Source organism: Ascaphus truei, chromosome 8 (genome assembly GCF_040206685.1).
Source record: "Ascaphus truei isolate aAscTru1 chromosome 8, aAscTru1.hap1, whole genome shotgun sequence".
Taxonomy (NCBI): domain Eukaryota; kingdom Metazoa; phylum Chordata; class Amphibia; order Anura; family Ascaphidae; genus Ascaphus; species Ascaphus truei.
The window spans coordinates 7,069,491-7,088,799 of NC_134490.1; the positions used below are offsets into that span (position 1 = coordinate 7,069,491).

Genomic DNA, 19,309 nt, shown 5'->3' on the forward strand with positions numbered 1-19,309 from the left:
CCCCTCCATTTCCCACCTCACAAGCCCCCTCTATTCCCCCCCTTTCCCCCCCTCTTCCCATGCTTTTCTCTCCCCTCAGTCTCACGCCCTCTTTTTCTTTCGCTCCCTCTCTCCTCTCACCCCTCCATCAATTACCCCCATATGTATTTCTCTCCCCTCTGTCTCACTCTTACTCCCTCTTTTCCTCACTCTCTCCTCTCACTCTCCCCCCTCCATCAATTACCCCACTCTCACGCAATCCCCCTCCTCTCACTCATTCTCTCCAACCCCTCCCCCGACACAGAATATCCCCCCACAAAATACATACCAAAAAAACCCTACCCCCCAAATGCATGTAAAAGAACCCTTCCACCCCCAAATAAATATAAAAGAAAGCCCCCACCCCCCAAATACATATAACCTCCCCACCCCCAATTACATATAAAAGAACCCCCCCCCCCCTCCACACACACACATAAAACTAGCAGCGCTATACAAGAACAAACAATTATTATTATTATAAAGTTATTTGCATGCCAGTTTAATACACAATGTATTCATCACCATATAAACAAAATAAAGTTTTGCAATAAAGTTTCTTGAAATGAAGCTTATCAGATGTTTAATAACTTATCTACATTCCAAGTATTTGCATAATGATAGATACTGTGCTCTGATGGGCGTTTTTCTTCTTTGGAGGAGGTATATAAACCTGTATTCTCCATGTGTTTGATACAACAATTTCTCTCTCTCTCTAACCTGCTGGAGTTCTGCTGCAGAGTTACAGTATCAGGGCCGGGTGAGTAATACCAAACCATACTGTGTGATTATACAAATGTTTCATCTTATTTTACTAATTTCACATTTCAAAATACTACAGTTTGTTGCTCTGACATTTCTAATAATGATACGTTTTCAAAAGTTATCCAGTTATTCTTAATAACACTTTGTTACTTTAAAATCTAGCAGGAGTACGTGTAAAATGTACAATTAGCATTGCAGGAAGATTTGTTCACTTGTCTTTCTATACAGGTACGAACAGTTGCAAGATGCTTCTTCTTCAGACTCTCAGCGCCCTTCTGCTCTGTGGGTCACTGGTAACAGCCAGTACCATAGTGTTGCACGAGAAGGACAAAGACGTCTGTTCTATGGTTACCTGTTGATCTCCAGGAGAGGACGGATTACCTGGCAGCGATGGGAAGGAAGGACCAAGGGGACCAGTTGGGGTAAAGGGTAAATAATTCCTTCTATAAACACCTGACGGCACCATTAGTTTTTAATGCTGTCAATGTGATACAACATAAGACAAAAAGCCTCAGTGCTACATCCAATGTGACAAATTATATAATTAATACGTATCTGTTTATCTTTTCATAAGAGAGTCATTCAGTTAAAGCAGCAATGCTAAATTTTTTATTTGATTTTTTTATTTATATCATGTAAAGCATGTGACAATGTACAGTATAATTCTACATTTTTACCTATGCTGGCAATGGTTTGGTGCTCCTGTTATAAATTTATAAAAATCCTGATTATGTGACTAACATAATGGCTGCTTCAGGCTGTGTAACTCAGCAGCTACAATGTATCCTTATATTACTAAGGTAACATTATCTATTGTTACAGTTTGCAGCTCAAACTGCTGGGAATATTGGCAACAAATTATCACAACAGGAATGTGTTGCAACGGTCTTGCACTGATTGGGAGGTGGGCTAAAACCTCCTACTGTATGTCATTAAGTGATTAATGTAAGAAACTATAGTAAGTATTATCTAATACTACAGAAGTTATTTATCAAAAAAATATATAGGATTTCACGTTTTACTGCTTTAAATTCTTTGCTTGTAAATTTCTATTGGTAAACAATTTGGGGGTTGGTGACGCCTCCTCCCTGGTTACAAACTCATCCCACCTTATACAGTAAATGGCAGTTCTTGCTGTGCACTGTGAATGACCAGTCTATTAATACAGTAGGAAGGCACCATAATAAAAAGTAGAAAGACACAGCAATAAGATATCACAACAAACAGGTATAAAAAATATTACACTAACGGAACCGTTCCTCTGCGGTTTATATTTTTTGTACCTCTTTCTTGTGATATGTTATTGTTGTTTCTCTCTCTCCCTTTTCTAGTAATAGTAATGATATTTATGTCCTATATTTGCCTCTCTTGCACTATATCATGATGGGGTGTTTATGTATATAGGTTAATCAGATCACCTCAATAATAGCTTTTGCTGTTTCCCTACTGTATGTACAGTAGATAGGATTTTGTTTTGTATAAATTATTTGATGTTTCTATCAGCTACCTGTTTTTATTCGGTATTTTTGTTATGTATGGTTTATATGCCCTCCCCTTCACATTCTCATACACTATGTTAGAGCTTTTATTGTTATAAGTGAGTCCCTTTAAGATATAATAGAATGGATCATTTATATGTTTCCATCTATAATATGAACAGTTAGGACCTAAATCTAGTATTTGAAATCCCTTTGCATTACTTTTTGTAACTATAGTAGATCAAATATTGACTTTGTGGTCATGTAATTCACATTTCACCTATCCCTTATGATGTTTTAAGATTTTATATGAATTTTATAATGCACTTTCAAATATAAAAACAAAACACATTTTTAAATACTGCATATTAATATATTTTTAATAAAGGATAATGTTAAATATACAGAGAGAGTACCATTGCGAGATAATAATTCTCAAATTTAGGAATAATGGGGTATAACCGCATAGACACATTTAGCATAAAGGTGTTTTAGCCTTTTTTAACATAAATATTAGACTTATGGGTGATCACATTTCCAAGATCCCAAACTCTAAATGAAAAGATTGCCCGGTTTTTAATTGAATGTGTTGTAATAGAATAAGTGAATAAACATGTAATCAGTAAGGAAATATAGTAATAACCTGGTGGAGGGGAGCAATTGATGCCTGAAACCGATCGGCAGCAAAACGCGTCAGAGTGAGAGAAGACTGTGAGTGACGCGTTTCCTGTTCCCGGGCACCCGATATCAAGTTTTTATAGAAACGTGTTGTTACATTATTGCGCTATTTTCTGCATTTCCCCCTCCCCCCCACCTTTTTATGGTGCCGTTCTACACTCCTCTGATCTCCTGGAAGACAAACATTTTACCAAATGACTCTCACTTGTGAAAAGATAAACAGAAGTATTTAACTATATAATTTGTCATATTGGATGTAGTACTGAGGCATTTGCCTTTTGTTGTGTTACATGAAGTCACAATCTCAGTCACACTCCTTTTTGACACAAATATATATGGGGTGGTAGGTTTGGGTTCTGAACTTACAGGGGCTGTGTTTGTCAATATTGATGTGACACTATCTTCCAATCTATAAAAATAATATAACTGTATTCTGGAGATTAATAGAAAATATGTATCACACGCTTTCATCCCGCCATGAACTCATATTCTTACTTTGATTTCCCAGTGCTTTTGGTTTAGGTTACTGGACACAAGGAAGTCTATGGAGATAAATAATTTCTTTCTTTTACCACATTGATCAACTCTTTGGTTGCCGACGACGCTTTAAACATAGTAATTCAAGTAAGATAAGAGGCATCCGAGTAAGGGCTTAATGCAGTAAAGTCCGATAGAAATTAATCGGCAGGGGTTTTAACTCGCCACGTTTTTGCCGAGTTGCTCTCATGGTATGCAGAAAGCCACGAATAACAGTGAGAGAAATATTTCCAAACATGGCGAGTTGCCAGAGCCGAGATGACCTGCCCTTCAAAAACGGGCTCACCCGGCGACTTGTATCTGCTGCCGAGATATCCGCCTCTCTCTGTGAAAATCTCGCCAGAAATAATGATATTTTTCACCAAGCACCAATACACAATCCCCATAAAACCAATATCTATTTTTTAACACACACGATTAATACCACAGGCTGACGGGTGTCCCTGGTGGTCTCAACAAGTGTCTGCAGGCCCTACAGTGCACCTCGGGGGGTACCCATGGGTGCCTGGAGATGTCCGGGTGTTCCCCACTAGGCTCCGTGGGCCTCCAGGTGGTACCCGCGGGTGTCTGTGGGCCCAAGTGGGGTCTCCAGGTTGTCCCCATGGGTGTCTGGGAGCCCTTGGGTGGTTCCCATGGGGGTCTGGGGGCCCTCGTGGGATTCCAAAAGGATCTGGGGGCCATTGGGTGGTCCCTGCAGGTCCCCCCAGCTGCCCCGGTTCTTCCCCGCAGGTGTCCCCCGTGGATCCTCAGGTGGTACCTGTGGGTGTCCAGGGGTCCTCGGGTGGTACCCGTGGGCATCTGGGGGTCCTCGGGTGGTCCCTGTTGGTCCCCGCTGCCCTGCGGTACCAATCCTGTATGTGAAAAAATAAAACATGTCCTACATTTAAATCAATACCACCTTCCCCCCCACTAACACATACATACAGTAATGGGCAAAATAACTATTCTGATTGGCTGGCTTAATTTCCTTTACATGACCCCCGGGCGCCCAGGGGTACCACCTGTGGGTGGGTTGTGTATGGTTGTTTGTTAAATATTGTAATATTTATTGGGGGCCAAGGAGGTGGGTCGTATGGCTGTTGTGAGTATTTTTTAGTATTATGGGTAGCGGGGGTGGGTAAAGGGGCTATTATCCCCAAGGTGTCTAGGCCTACCGGGTGGTATTAACTGCTAAGTTAATGAAGGGGTTAAGTCCACCGGAAACCCCCCCCGCATGGCCTAAACACCCACCAAGGGCCAAATACCACCGTCACCCACCCCCTCTACCCACAATAACCTGAAATGGGTGTTTAACCCCTTCATTGCCTTAGCGGTTAGCCGCTATGGTAATTAAGTGGGCTGTAAATGCCTTTTTCAGGCATCTGATTCATGCCGGGGGTCTCCGGTGCAGGTATTAATGGGTATCAGCTCCAGAGACCCCCGGCATCAATCAGATGCTGGAACAAGGCCTGATTTTTTCTAAGTGCCATCTTGCCGCTCATCACTGCTTTTCCCCACCTTCTTGCCAACGATTTTGAGAGAAAATAGCAATTCTAGAGCGGCGATCAGCTGCTGGTCAGGGCTACTAGAATACAGCGAGTTTGAAAAGCTGGCGAGGAGCGGCGAAAATTGGCTTATCACAGAGCGGTCAGAGTTTTTTTTTTTTCAGGCCAAAAAAACCCTGCGATTTTTGCTCTTATCGCCAGCTTCTCTGGGCTTACTGAATCGCTGTTGGCTGTTTTGGCGAGAAGCTTCCGATAAGTGGCTTATCAATGCTTACTGCATGAGGCCCTAAGTTTGAACATTAAAAAATTCACCTCCTACTCTTCCCAGGACCAGCAGGATTAAATGGCCCACGAGGACCCCAAGGTATTGCTGGAACTCCAGGGCTCATGGGAGCACAGGGACCCCCAGGAGAGAAGGGACAAAGTGGATCTGCAGGTACGTATTGTGATGCCACACTGGCCTTGTAGTTGTGGAGAAATGTAGATAAGTTTCAGATTATGAACAGCAAACCTAAGAAAAGAAAGTTCAGGTATAATAATATTATACGACGCAGCAATGTTGGTTCATTATAATATTTTATTACCTGCAGACGACCTCCATTGAACAAACAACGGTGAGACTATTAGCATTGTTTATCCTATGTATCTATATGTAGAACCATTCTCTCTTTTATCTGTGTAATGCAAACACGGTGGCCTTTGGGTTCTTAGGGGCTTGAATTTGATGTGTGTATGTCTTTATTTATATAACGCCATTAATGTACATAGTGCTTCACAGCAGTAATACACGTGACATTCATATAAATAAAACAAAAGTGTAGCCGAGCACACCAAGTCAAAATCCAATACATTACAAAAAGATCATTTATTGACTGGTCACAGTCACAAACCATCCGACGTTTCGGTGAACAAACACCTTCATCAGGGATTCATATAAATAACAAATAATACAAATAACACATAATGGGAAGAAGTGCTTCAGACATAAAAGTGACATATAGAAAAAGGAGTCCCTGACCTAAAGAGCTTACAATCGAATTGGTAAATGGGAAGAATGTACAGAGACAGTAGGAAGGTGTTCTGGTAAGTGTATACAACAAAAAACAAACAAAGATGCCCAAAGCTACTTCCAATGTGACTAAAAGTTTGATGACATAAACAACTTAGCAAGTCGGGCATTTCTAATTTAAATGTCACTTTATCCTGTCGATGAAGCGACAATGAAAGTATCATAATACTGTACATCTAGTGTAATTCATATTTATTACAACTGGAGTGAAGAATATTCCAATGTATATAACATCAAACATTACAGTTTATCACCACTGCACTGTAACAGTTACAGTACACAAGTCATAAACAATAAAAAGTACCTGCACATTTAATTCTCTTACCAACACAAAGAGGAGCGTTACATGAAGATATCATAATAGGATATATGCTAATAGCCAGGTAAATGATTAATAAAATTCAATTGTATATTTATTGGAATGCCACTTTTTGAGCCTTATTAGGAGCAAAGTCCTCAATCAGATCCCTAATATCTAAATCTCTGCCAATGTTATGTTCAATTTAAATCAATGCTAATCCCACTACACGTTCCTATATCATAGAGAGCGTAAATAAGTCTTTATCCTTTTCAACTTTGCAAATCACCTCTCACCTGACAAAACTGTTACAAGAACAGTGAGAGTAATGCAAAGCACTACACACATGAATGTGGGTAAATATTTAAATGTTGGACTAACGAATAAACTGAAGGGTTACTAGAACTAGCCCTTTTTCTTGAGGTTGCCAATATAACTAAAATCAACTCCTGATTTCAGTCAGCAACTCTTTGCCTCCCTTTTCAAGGTTATCATCACCCATTTTAGCCAAAGATTTTACACCAAAACCATACTTGTCCTTAAACTGCACAATTTGTATAAATCTGTCATCTAGTTTAGCAATTGTTTCATCCACCCTAACATGAAAGAATAGAATTCAATGCAATGATTTGCAAACATTTGTCAAATGTAGTGCCCTCCTACAGTGTGGGGCCCCGGGCAGTTGCTACGTTTGCCCTTACCTAAGGTCACTATTGTTGCCAAACAGCAATGGGTAATTTAAATTGCTCCAGGACCAGGCATGTGCAATGCATTCTACTGACGTATGTTGTAGATCAGGGGTGCTCAAGACTGAGCCTCTGAGCCACCTGTGCTGAAGCTGGGATATCCTTAAAACCTGACCTGTTGGAGGGTCTTGAGGACTGGAGTTGAGCAACACTGTTGTAGATCACTTGATCAGCATTATTTTTAAAACTATGATCTTCTTAAGTAAACAAAGGTAAAATTATGAAATGGATCTCTAACTGTCAAAAATCCCTTCCCATTCAGCACTTGAAGCTCTCAAAATCCAAATATTTTCCATGGGAGTACGCCTGACTGCTTTGCAAACCACTGTAGCAGCGATGAGTAAAGGTTAGTACTTTAGCCCAAACAAGATGATGTACAATCAGTTCTGTGCTACATTTCCTGATGTGTTATACCAGACCTGGCCCTTATGGGTATTAAGTAACAATGCCCCAAGAGAGTTGACACCTTTTTATGGTAATATCTCCAAATTCAGTTACTAACATCATTGTGTGCAATGTTGAGATAAAAAGGATCATTATCCTACTGGGAGTATTCAGGGATAAAATATCTTGTTCTCGTGACTATAATGACATGGTGTCCATGCTAAGTATTATAACAGGAAGAGTCTTTGTGAAAGCGCTGGTTCTGAAGGAGAAGTGCACTCTCCATATAAACTGTATCTCTTTATTGCTTTATTTCCTGGCTAATACTATAAACTACTATGTGTTTTGGCTCTATAAAATATGAAGATCATCACATCCCCATTAATAGAATATTTGGAGTTAAGGAAACATTTAACATCTGAATGATCTCAGACGTAGTGAGCATTGTATCTTAACCAGAACATACTTGTTCTCTGTGTTCCAGCATTGCTTTTTTCTACTGTGACACGCGCTGGAACAAATTTTTTTGTTACAAGCGGCACAGAAGGCAACTTTAATGAGGCAAAAGCAATTTGCTCCGAAACTGGAGGTCAGGTGGCTTCACCGCGGAACTCAGAGGACAACCAAGCTGTGTTAGCACTAAGTTTGCAGTACAAGAAGAAACTATTTTTGGGTATAAACGACATAGAAACGGAAGGCACGTTTAGATACCCAACTGGTGAGTTGATTGGCTACTCTAACTGGCATCCTAATGAACCGAATAATGACAATGGGATGGAGGACTGCGTGGAAATGGTCGAAAATGGAAAATGGAATGATGCGAATTGCAATGACAAACGTCTGATCGTATGTGAATTCTTTTAGCCTCCTCGCCAAAAACGTTTACAGATCTCACTGTGGGGGGCGGTGGGGTTTGGGGAGTAGACAGCAGAGATTTTAAGGCTATTCATGGTATTGGTGGTAAAATGAGTCTTCTTGTTGGGATATGTACACAGGATTGTCATAGAGTGGTGGTGTGGGAACAGACAGGTAATGCACTTTGCCGATCCACTACCAATGTAGACTTTGGGGGAGATGTATGAACGTAAAGTGTGAATAGAGGTTTGCTTTGCTGCATTGCGCCATTTTCTGCTTGTATTTGTGGTCGAATGTATGAAAGTGTTTCTTACATTTGCTGCAAACTGTTGGCGAGAAAAGTTTACGCCGTCTCAGACCTGGCAGATGTTTTGGACGCAAATACAAGATCTGAAAGTGAGGCGCGCAGACACAGAGTTTGCTGCATCTCATTGTAATCTGTGCGTTATGAAACTCCTCCCTCACTCCTTCTAAAGACAAACTGACACACACACACGGTGCAAAACTTAGAGCAAGCACCTTGATACATTGAAGCAAAAAGGCAAGATGAAAATTACACAATATGCGTCACATTTGCCTTGACGCAGCAGCCCCATTGTCTATAGAACAACCATGTAACATATTTATGCTGGTAAAATAATAGGCATGCCATAGGAACTGAAACAGAGGATATTGCCGCTCACCAAATGTACGCAAAATATATACATATAGATAGGAGGTGCATACGGGAATTATCAACATATGTTAAGGCAGGGAAGGGTTAAAAGGAAAAACCCAAAAGAATTCCTATTTGCACTCACCTATACTATTAAATGGTTGGGAAAGATTCAATCCCTGGGTAAAAAAACAATATACCATTTAGTAATATACAGTAAAAATAGTTTATTAAACAGTTATGCAAAGACAAGTACAAATTGTTAAAAAGAACAGGGAATGGGTGCAGAGAGTGGAGTGCTCAATCTGACCTAGTATAGTCAGCACGCAGCTAACAGCAACAAATACCTATTGGTATATCCTCACAGACTAATGCATAACCCTCCTATTGTGCACACGTTCTTGCATGCTACAAGTGGTGTTTGTGTATCATAGTCATGGAAAGGACCTCTAACACACCCAACCTGTATGTGGTAAGCGTTTGTGTCCTATCTCGAAGGAAATTGTGCTGTATTGCACCAGTAGTTAAGAGCTGGATTCTGCCAGTGTCTCTAAATTACAGAGCAGCTGCCTCCTAAATCAGGGAATGTGTTGTGGGTCTCCCTTGGAAGTATTCCCTATGTTATCTCAAATTCCCCTCATGTGGAGTCCTGACAAACAAGCCTCCAGGCCGGAGACAAACCATCAATCAATACGTTTACAGCGTTGTCAGCAAAGCAACAGAACAGCTCTGCAGTACGGTGTAGAAATCTACAATCCCCCGCTGCAGTCTTAGCCCAGCCATATACAACCTGGTATCTTGGGCAGAAGCTGCTCGCATAATACTCTCCGCTCCGCACTCACTGATGACGTCACCGGTGTGACGTCATAAAACCGACGATCATTTCGCGCGCCTGCGCTTTGTCAAAGAGAAAAGATGCCATAGGAACCCCAGTTACACCAGATTAGATGCAATACAGGGCTTTTTATATGCAGAGAGAAAGAGTTATGGAAATCTTCTTTGCACCCAATCTAACGAGACGGTAATATCTCTGTGTGGTATATACCTATAGTGGGGCCATACATACGTCTCTAATAAATCCCATTCTTTCCCAGCTAATAACACTTTTCTGTGTGTGGCTGCTCTGTTACTATACTACTCTGCAAAATAACCAATGAAATTCAGTGGGATTGGAAATAACATATTTAGGCATTCTCTTCAGCAACCTTGGGATATTAAAGGGGCGGTTCTTCCTATTCGTTTTTTGTTTTTTAGCCCGTTTTTATTATAGGGTGGGATTCCCAGTCCCCACTGAGCCAAAACACCACTATTTTCAGCTCTGGGGCTCCTGAGATACTTACCGGTGAAGTCAAATATCCCTCAGGGGAAGCAAAATGGCTGCCAAATCTCGGGCCGATTGGAAGCTGTAACATGCTCGGTTGTGGCTTTCTATAGAATGGACATTCAAATCCCCTTTAACAACTAGGAAGTAATACCGGTGGTAACTTCACCAGTAAGTAAGTAAATGAGAGGGAGGAGGGGGCCTGACTTCACCAGTAAGTATCTCGGGAAACGAGAGGGGGAGGAGGGGGCCAGAAAAAGTGCGGTTTAACTCTGGGAGACCTCCCACTTCCAGTCCTGTAACACAACATGGAGGTTACTTATTGCTCCTTTTACAATTGTTCTGTTTGCATCCAAAAATGTACGTACCATATGGGTTAACGATAGGCGGGGGTTTCGGTTACTTTGCTTTCTTGTATTTCTGAGCCTTAGATTACAACTATTATTTGTTACTTTCTGTATTTCTTTCTATTTGCATAATCCTGTGCCTTACACACGTAAATGTAAGCGAATTAATAGCAATAATCAATAAAATCACAATACACTTCCACCAGACTTCCTGCTAATCTTTTTGTATCACTTGCTGTGTTATATATTTGTTGCTGTTCTAGCACTTGCGGTGGGAAAGATAGGGAGACTAATTTAGAAACTGCTACTTAGTTATTGCACAAAACAGTTTGGGACAGCAGATGGTGCTGATGTAAAACGGGAAACTGCAACAGGTCTGATTTGGTGAAAAGGTTGAATGACATATGACTTCTAATAAAAATCAATGGACAGAAATGTGGAAATTGCTGCTTAGAATTGGTGTTGGGCATCGGTTGTGTCCACATCACTAAATCCCACATGTTAAACTGACGATCTCCGAGCAATATTATTCTAATCTAAAATGGTCCATTTATTACAAAACCAGTGCTCTGAGAAAATACACAAGAGATAGATATTAATTAAATAATTCTTCAGGGAAAAACCTAGAACTGTGAAGAAAACAGAACCCAAACATGCGGAAAAGCTCCCCCCAAAACATTATTCCTCTCACATGGGAAGGGCCGACTCCCTCTCATCTCATTGCAAATTCATCTATAGTAGGGCTGGCCAACTCCAGTCCTGACAGGCTACCAACATTTCAAGTTTTCAGAATATCCCTGCTTCAGCACAGCTGGTACTGTCAAAGTACATGTGTTAGCCGTCACAGATACTATATTACTACAGTATGCAATAGAGAGGCAGAGGCAATCAGATACTGTAGTTTTCACTAGTGGATATCTCTTGCCCTTAAAGATGAAGAACAATTATTCAATAGTACCAATCTCATTCAATGGTCATTATTATCATTATGGCCAGGTATGATTTAACCATTTCACGTAAACACCACACGCTGATCTCTTAACCGTGAAGATCTTTGGGGGAAGATTCCCCACGCACTGGTACCGGTTAGTGCACCTAATTCAGTATTATCTCCCATTCACCTTAATGGTAATGTATGTATGTATATGTATATCTTTATTTATATAGTGCCATCTATATACATAGTGCTTCATAGCAGTAATACAAGTGACATACAGTAACAGGGTTTTGCCTTCAAATTCTTTCTGGGCAAGCTACCCGCCTATCTGATCATTATGATGTACATGTGTTAGCAGTCAGAAATACTATATTACTATGCAATAGAGAGGCAGAGGCAGTCAGATTGTTCTCACTGTGGGTATCTCTTGCCTTTAAAGATGAAGAACAATTATTCAATAGTACCAATCTCATTCAATGGTCATTATTATCATTATCATCATGGCCAGGTATGATTCAAACGTTTCACGTAAACACCACACGCTGATCTCTTAACTGTGAAGATCTTTGGGGGAAGATTCCCCAAGCACTGGTACCGGTTAGTGCACATAATCCAGTATGATCTCCCAATCACCTTAATGGTATTGTATGTACAGTACTGTATGTATATGTATATCTTTATTTATATCGTGCAGGGGTCTCCAAACTCAGTCCTCAAGAGCCACCACGGGCCAGGTTTTATGCATTCCCTGCTTTAGCACACGTGGCTCAGACTAAGTGGCTTAGTCTTCAATTGAGCCATTTATTGAGCCACCTGTGCAGAAGCAAGGATATCCTGAAAAGCTGGCCTGTTGGTGGCTCTTGAGGACTGAGTTTGGAGACCCCTGATATAGTTCCATCTACATACATAGTGCTTCATAGCAGTAATACACGTGACATACTGTAATAATATACCACATAATGGGAATAAGAGTTTGAGACATAAAAGTAACAAAAGGAAAAGGAGTCACTGACCAGAAGAGCTTACAATCTAAGTGGTAAGCAGGAAGAGTGTACAGAGACAGTTGGAGGGTGTTCTTGTTAGGGCGTCAGCAAGGGGTCAAGGTCGATGTATGAGGTATATACTGTAGTATCAGCCAGCGGAGCTACCAACATGCTTTGTTAAAGAGGTGTGTTTTAAGATGATAGTCTACATCATCATGTGCGCTAACTCGTACCGGCGCTTGGGGAATCTGCCTCTTAATCGCCACTTTCATTCTCTAGATGTAAAAAACTTCTTCTGACAATATGAATTGTTTCTTCAGGTAAAGATATGTTCCATGTATTTTCAGCATGCCCAAAGGCTTGTGTTGATATGTTGGAAAATCTTGGGTTGTAATGAAGCCAAACTGTAAGAAATTGTATTTGTCAGAATTACGATTCAAGCATTTGAGTGAAAGATTGCAGGACAATTGTTGAAGAGATGTCCTACAAAGATAAGGAGATGTGTCTGAGCACTGGAATACGTTCTGAAGGTTCTTTTTGAACATAAAGGGCGTATCACTGGATGGAACATACAGGCAGTGCGCTGCTTAAAGGTGCATATAGGAAAAAGATGTGACGGTGGCTGGATTAGGTGCAATAAAAATAAGCTTCTTTATTGAGGAACAAGACAAACAGGGTTCACATGACGCTGTAGAGGTACTCTAACATGTTTCGTACGCTAACATATGCTTCTTCAACATGTAGCCTGGAGCTCCCGCAGCTCCTTGAGACCCCCCTCCCCTTGGGCAGCTCGATCGCGGGTGCCGAAAGACCCGACGGCTGCTTCCAAGGGTGGGGGCTGGAGCAGGGAGCAGCGCGGCTTCCCCTGCCTGCGGCCGGTTGCCGGGGACGCGATCGGGCCGTTGCTAAGGCCGCGATCGCGTCTCTAAGGTCCCGGCGGCCGCAGAGCAGGGCGCCGCCATTAAGGACCGTCTCGCACATGCGCAGTGGACGCGTAGGCGCAGGGAAAGCCCCAGAGCTAGGGATAGCTCGCGCGAGCATAGGGACAGCTCAGGGAGAAGAGAGAAAGCCCGGGAAAGCTTGCGCAAGCGCAGTGCAGGGTAGGAAAAGCCCGCGAACCCCTAGCCTACCAGGGAAGGCTCTGAGCTGGGACTACATATCCCATGAGCCTCTGTATGCCCCATGTGACACCAGGGAGCCAATAGGGCTTAGGAAGGCCAGGCAGGCAAAGTGGATACATTGTTTGGGCTTGAGCACGTTTGTCAGTTGGAGCTGGGGAGCTGTGAAGGAAGGAAGGGTGCAGAGAGCATGTGCAGCTCCTGCATCGAGTAAGGTCCCCACATCCCAAGTAAGGCCCCAACTCCCCACCAGGTTAGTGGGTAAGTGCTGAGGGACGGCCCAGATAGGGACGCTGCCCTTAGTGCGTGTCTGTGTGCTGTCTTGTCAGGATCACGGCTGGCAGTGCTGTGAGGCCTGACAAGAAGGCATAGTGCTAGTGTGCAGCAAGTTGCTGTACGCGTTCCAGAAGTTTGCAGTGCGTAGCTGTTAGTGTTAGTGTTAGGGTTCCAGGTTGCTGTGTGGAGTGTTGCATGTGACGTTGACTGTACTGAGTGCAGTGTGTGTGCAGCGTGTGTTACTGTCTGCCGGCTGACTGAGAGCTGTGTGTCGGCTGCAGGCGCGTTAGGATAAGTGAGTTAGGAGCTAGTTGTTCAGTGTGTGTATATCACCAGTGCCAGTTGCACGTGGTGAGCTGCCAGAGTCTGGGATCCGACAGAAGTTACAGGGAGAGTTATTCTGCATGCAGGGACTAGGGTAGAGGTATACCCCAGGGCCCAGTTAGTCCCCTATGACACCAGAGGAAGCTGTATGGCATAGTGTTGGCCTTAGGACAGGGACTCCTTCACCCTATTCAAAGCAGCAAGAGGGTTGCTGTCTGACAGCATCTGACTGTCTGACAGCGTGTTCAGAGACTGTGTTAAAGAAACATCCCGGCTGGAGATTCCTTTCCTGTGGATGCAGCGTGTGCACCCATTCCTGCAGGGAGCAGCGCAGCACGCCGTGGGATCACTGTGCGGTGCTGCTGAGTTCCAAGGATTTTCCTGACCAGGACTGGTCAGGGAGGTAGTATATATTAAGTGCACCACCGGGCCCCAACACAGGGAAGCGCTATCCCTCACACTCACACTGGTCTTTATTGTTGGGGACACTCAAGAGACTGCGGGGAATGTGATGATGGACATGTGGGTGGGGGGATGGTATGCATTCAGAGTGATGCACTGTTATTGATATATTGTTTTGATGTTATGCAAAGAGGTGTTATTGGAGTTACAGTTTCTGCTCAGTAAATACTGTTTATTCACACGGTGTGTATTTACTGTATGGTTGTTCTGGTGAGGGCACACTCCCACCCCGTTGGGATCCCTCATCAGTGGAGGCGCTGCACCGAGTGTAAGTACATACCCCAGGTTCCCCGTGGCGGAAGCTCAGTTCTCCTTGTTGCCAAATAGGTACCGCACCACACTGATAAGTAGTCAGACACACCTACCCACCTCAATCTCACTTAGGGTGGGGGGGGGAAAGAGGGCTACATTTGGAGGCGCTGCTGAGATACAGACCTGGGGTGCCCTGTTCCATTTTTTTCCCAAATTGTCCAAGTCTCAATTTTTTTTGTCGCCATGTTTGTGAAGTCCGGACACGAGGTCCTTGCCTGGGCTTTGAGGCAGTATATGGAGCCTGGCCAGGTAGTGGCAGTAGGAGGCCTTCCCGCAACTATGCCCGCGGTTGAGGTTCAGTCCTATATGCGTGAAATTCCAGGGTGGCCGCACGCATGTCTCTTAGAAGAAGAACACGATCCCACGGCCCTATGGAAAATGATACTTTTTGTGGCCATCCCCACCGCGGATATATGCCTGGCAGAGGCACCGTCCGCCCTGTGTATGCCCGGGGGCCCGTCTGAGGGGTACCCCCTAGTTTACGCCGACCCAGCCAAATGGCGTCTCCCGCCAGAGCAGGGGAGCGCACGTGCTGCTGGCTGCAAGCCTGCACTAGATTGTGTTGAGGAAAACTGTCCGGGATTGGCGGGAAAACCAGAAGGCTACCCCCCTATCTATACAGAAGAGAGCCCTAGTGTAATTGCAGAGACTGTGATTAAAATGGAGTCTCTCTCTAGCAGAGAGTCACACCTAAGATGGCGGCTCCCGCCAAGTCGGGAGAGCACCAGGACTGTGCAAGAAATTGTTGCAGAGTATTGTCCGGGTTGGGCGCGAAAACCTGAACCCCGCCCCTGCACTGTGAGTGACTCAGCACAGAGCCAGAACCACTCCCTTGTAGAAAGTGCCCCTCCTTCAGATTCCACCAGGGGGAGCAAGCACTGTGACTTTCAACCAAACGTGGATGAGACAGACTGTTCTAGGGAGGAGGAGCCTGACCTCTATATCACTCTGAGTTGTGCTGAAGTTAAGTCTGTCTTCAGGGAGAAATTACTTAGGGATTCCCGCTACCAACAACCGGTTGTGGAGGGCCCGTGTGCCCGAGTGAACATTTCAGATCCGGTTCCTGAGCGGGACGAGGTTGAAGTCCCATCGGTGGCGATGCGCCTACCGGCGAACCACCTCAGCGATTATACAGAGGAATCACAGGGTAAGGCGTATATACCCCCACCTTCTAGTGAATCCAGCGACCAGTCACTTGTGGTGATGCGCCTGCCGGCGGACCACTTTAGTGACAGCAATGAACACCCTATCTTGGCGGATGCAGAGCCTGCTGTGGGCCCGTGTGCCCTAGAGGAGGTGTATCCCGATGTTGCGGACCCTGCTGTGGGCCCGTGCGCCCTACAATGGTCAGTCCGACCTACTACCGAGGTACCATCGGTCCTAGAATGGGGACCAGTACCAAACGACGATGAGGGTGAGTCGACTGCCCCAGGGGTGTCGGGGGTGAGCCTCCAGGTGACCGCGGAGCACGATGGCTCCTTAAGTCTGGTTACCCGGGCGAAGGGCTCCCCTCTACATCGCGTCCTGGCGGAGGTGTCCTCCTTGGGAGAATCCATCCCAAGCCAGTGGAGTGGTAAGGAACTCCCTAACTCCCCACAATCTCCGATGGAGCTGGCCGTGAAGAAGGTCAGGGTTGCGGCTTCTGAACGGAGTATGAGCCCGTGCGCTCCGACACAAGTGGTCCCAGGACTGGGATCCAACGCTCCCGAATTTTCAGCACGTAAGTGGACTGCCCCAGAAGTGCCGGGGACAGGTCCCAAGACGGCCGAGGTGGGAACTGACAGCATCCCCGAGGACCTGTTGGCCACCGTGAATCACCGCAGTGGTCGGGTGTCTACTCTTTACCCCCGGTCAGGTGAAACAGAGACATTGTCCAGTGCTCGCTTTTCAGTGAAAGCCTCGCAAGTCCGTAGGGACAAGGACTGTGTAAAGGAAGATCCAGGGAGACTGGCCTCCTTTAAGCCCAAAAAGGAGTGTGCCATTCGCCAAGTCGTGGACCGCGGAAAAGGGCCTGGCCTCCTGGTCTGCCGCATCCCTGCCGCGGATGACCGGGTAAGGGTCTGCTTCAGAGACACTGTGCTACTCCTTCCACCAGGGGGAGGAAGTAGCGAAGAGCCAGTAACTGTCGCTTTAGAGTGTGCTCTCCAAGAAATTTTTCTAGGGGAGGCTCACGGACGCAAAAGTGAGGTACCCCCACATGTTCAATTAGGGGCTCCCCACAAATGGTCTCAGCTAGTCTCGGGTATAGTCTGGTGTGAAGTGCAATGTAACCTGAAGGGTAAATTCGACACGTGTTGTATGTTCTGTGCCATGCATTTTAATTGTATAAACCTTATGTCAGGGTATGGCGTTCTCCAAGCGAGGACGTTGGATTTTCCACCAGGGGGAGAGTGTAGCCTGGAGCTCCCGCAGCTCCTTGAGACCCCCCTCCCCTTGGGCAGCTCGATCGCGGGTGCCGAAAGACCCGACGGCTGCTTCCAAGGGTGGGGGCTGGAGCAGGGAGCAGCGCGGCTTCCCCTGCCTGCGGCCGGTTGCCGGGGACGCGATCGGGCCGTTGCTAAGGCCGCGATCGCGTCTCTAAGGTCCCGGCGGCCGCAGAGCAGGGCGCCGCCATTAAGGACCGTCTCGCACATGCGCAGTGGACGCGTAGGCGCAGGGAAAGCCCCAGAGCTAGGGATAGCTCGCGCGAGCATAGGGACAGCTCAGGGAGAAGAGAGAAAGCCCGGGAAAGCTTGCGCAAGCGCAGTGCAGGGTAGGAAAAGCCCGCGAACCCCTAGCCTACCAGGGAAGGCTCTGAGCTGGGACTACATATCCCATGAGCCTCTGTATGCCCCATGTGACACCAGGGAGCCAATAGGGCTTAGGAAGGCCAGGCAGGCAAAGTGGATACATTGTTTGGGCTTGAGCACGTTTGTCAGTTGGAGCTGGGGAGCTGTGAAGGAAGGAAGGGTGCAGAGAGCATGTGCAGCTCCTGCATCGAGTAAGGTCCCCACATCCCAAGTAAGGCCCCAACTCCCCACCAGGTTAGTGGGTAAGTGCTGAGGGACGGCCCAGATAGGGACGCTGCCCTTAGTGCGTGTCTGTGTGCTGTCTTGTCAGGATCACGGCTGGCAGTGCTGTGAGGCCTGACAAGAAGGCATAGTGCTAGTGTGCAGCAAGTTGCTGTACGCGTTCCAGAAGTTTGCAGTGCGTAGCTGTTAGTGTTAGTGTTAGGGTTCCAGGTTGCTGTGTGGAGTGTTGCATGTGACGTTGACTGTACTGAGTGCAGTGTGTGTGCAGCGTGTGTTACTGTCTGCCGGCTGACTGAGAGCTGTGTGTCGGCTGCAGGCGCGTTAGGATAAGTGAGTTAGGAGCTAGTTGTTCAGTGTGTGTATATCACCAGTGCCAGTTGCACGTGGTGAGCTGCCAGAGTCTGGGATCCGACAGAAGTTACAGGGAGAGTTATTCTGCATGCAGGGACTAGGGTAGAGGTATACCCCAGGGCCCAGTTAGTCCCCTATGACACCAGAGGAAGCTGTATGGCATAGTGTTGGCCTTAGGACAGGGACTCCTTCACCCTATTCAAAGCAGCAAGAGGGTTGCTGTCTGACAGCATCTGACTGTCTGACAGCGTGTTCAGAGACTGTGTTAAAGAAACATCCCGGCTGGAGATTCCTTTCCTGTGGATGCAGCGTGTGCACCCATTCCTGCAGGGAGCAGCGCAGCACGCCGTGGGATCACTGTGCGGTGCTGCTGAGTTCCAAGGATTTTCCTGACCAGGACTGGTCAGGGAGGTAGTATATATTAAGTGCACCACCGGGCCCCAACACAGGGAAGCGCTATCCCTCACACTCACACTGGTCTTTATTGTTGGGGACACTCAAGAGACTGCGGGGAATGTGATGATGGACATGTGGGTGGGGGGGATGGTATGCATTCAGAGTGATGCACTGTTATTGATATATTGTTTTGATGTTATGCAAAGAGGTGTTATTGGAGTTACAGTTTCTGCTCAGTAAATACTGTTTATTCACACGGTGTGTATTTACTGTATGGTTGTTCTGGTGAGGGCACACTCCCACCCCGTTGGGATCCCTCATCAGTGGAGGCGCTGCACCGAGTGTAAGTACATACCCCAGGTTCCCCGTGGCGGAAGCTCAGTTCTCCTTGTTGCCAAATAGGTACCGCACCACACTGATAAGTAGTCAGACACACCTACCCACCTCAATCTCACTTAGGGTGGGGGGGGGAAAGAGGGCTACAAACATATACTGTAACATTTT

General features: G+C 45.5%; 1 protein-coding gene across 1 annotated transcript; it reads left to right on the forward strand.

Moving 5' to 3' along the window:
- Positions 1-635: 635 nt before the first annotated feature.
- On the forward strand, positions 636-10,457 carry LOC142501090 (pulmonary surfactant-associated protein D-like). Its single transcript, XM_075610430.1, has 5 exons — positions 636-778; positions 1,012-1,212; positions 5,289-5,396; positions 7,336-7,419; positions 7,942-10,457. Exons 3-5 carry the CDS (start codon positions 5,348-5,350, stop codon positions 8,319-8,321), a joined length of 513 nt encoding a protein of 170 aa, XP_075466545.1. The 5' UTR covers positions 636-778; positions 1,012-1,212; positions 5,289-5,347; the 3' UTR covers positions 8,322-10,457.
- The last annotated feature ends 8,852 nt before the right edge of the window (positions 10,458-19,309 follow it).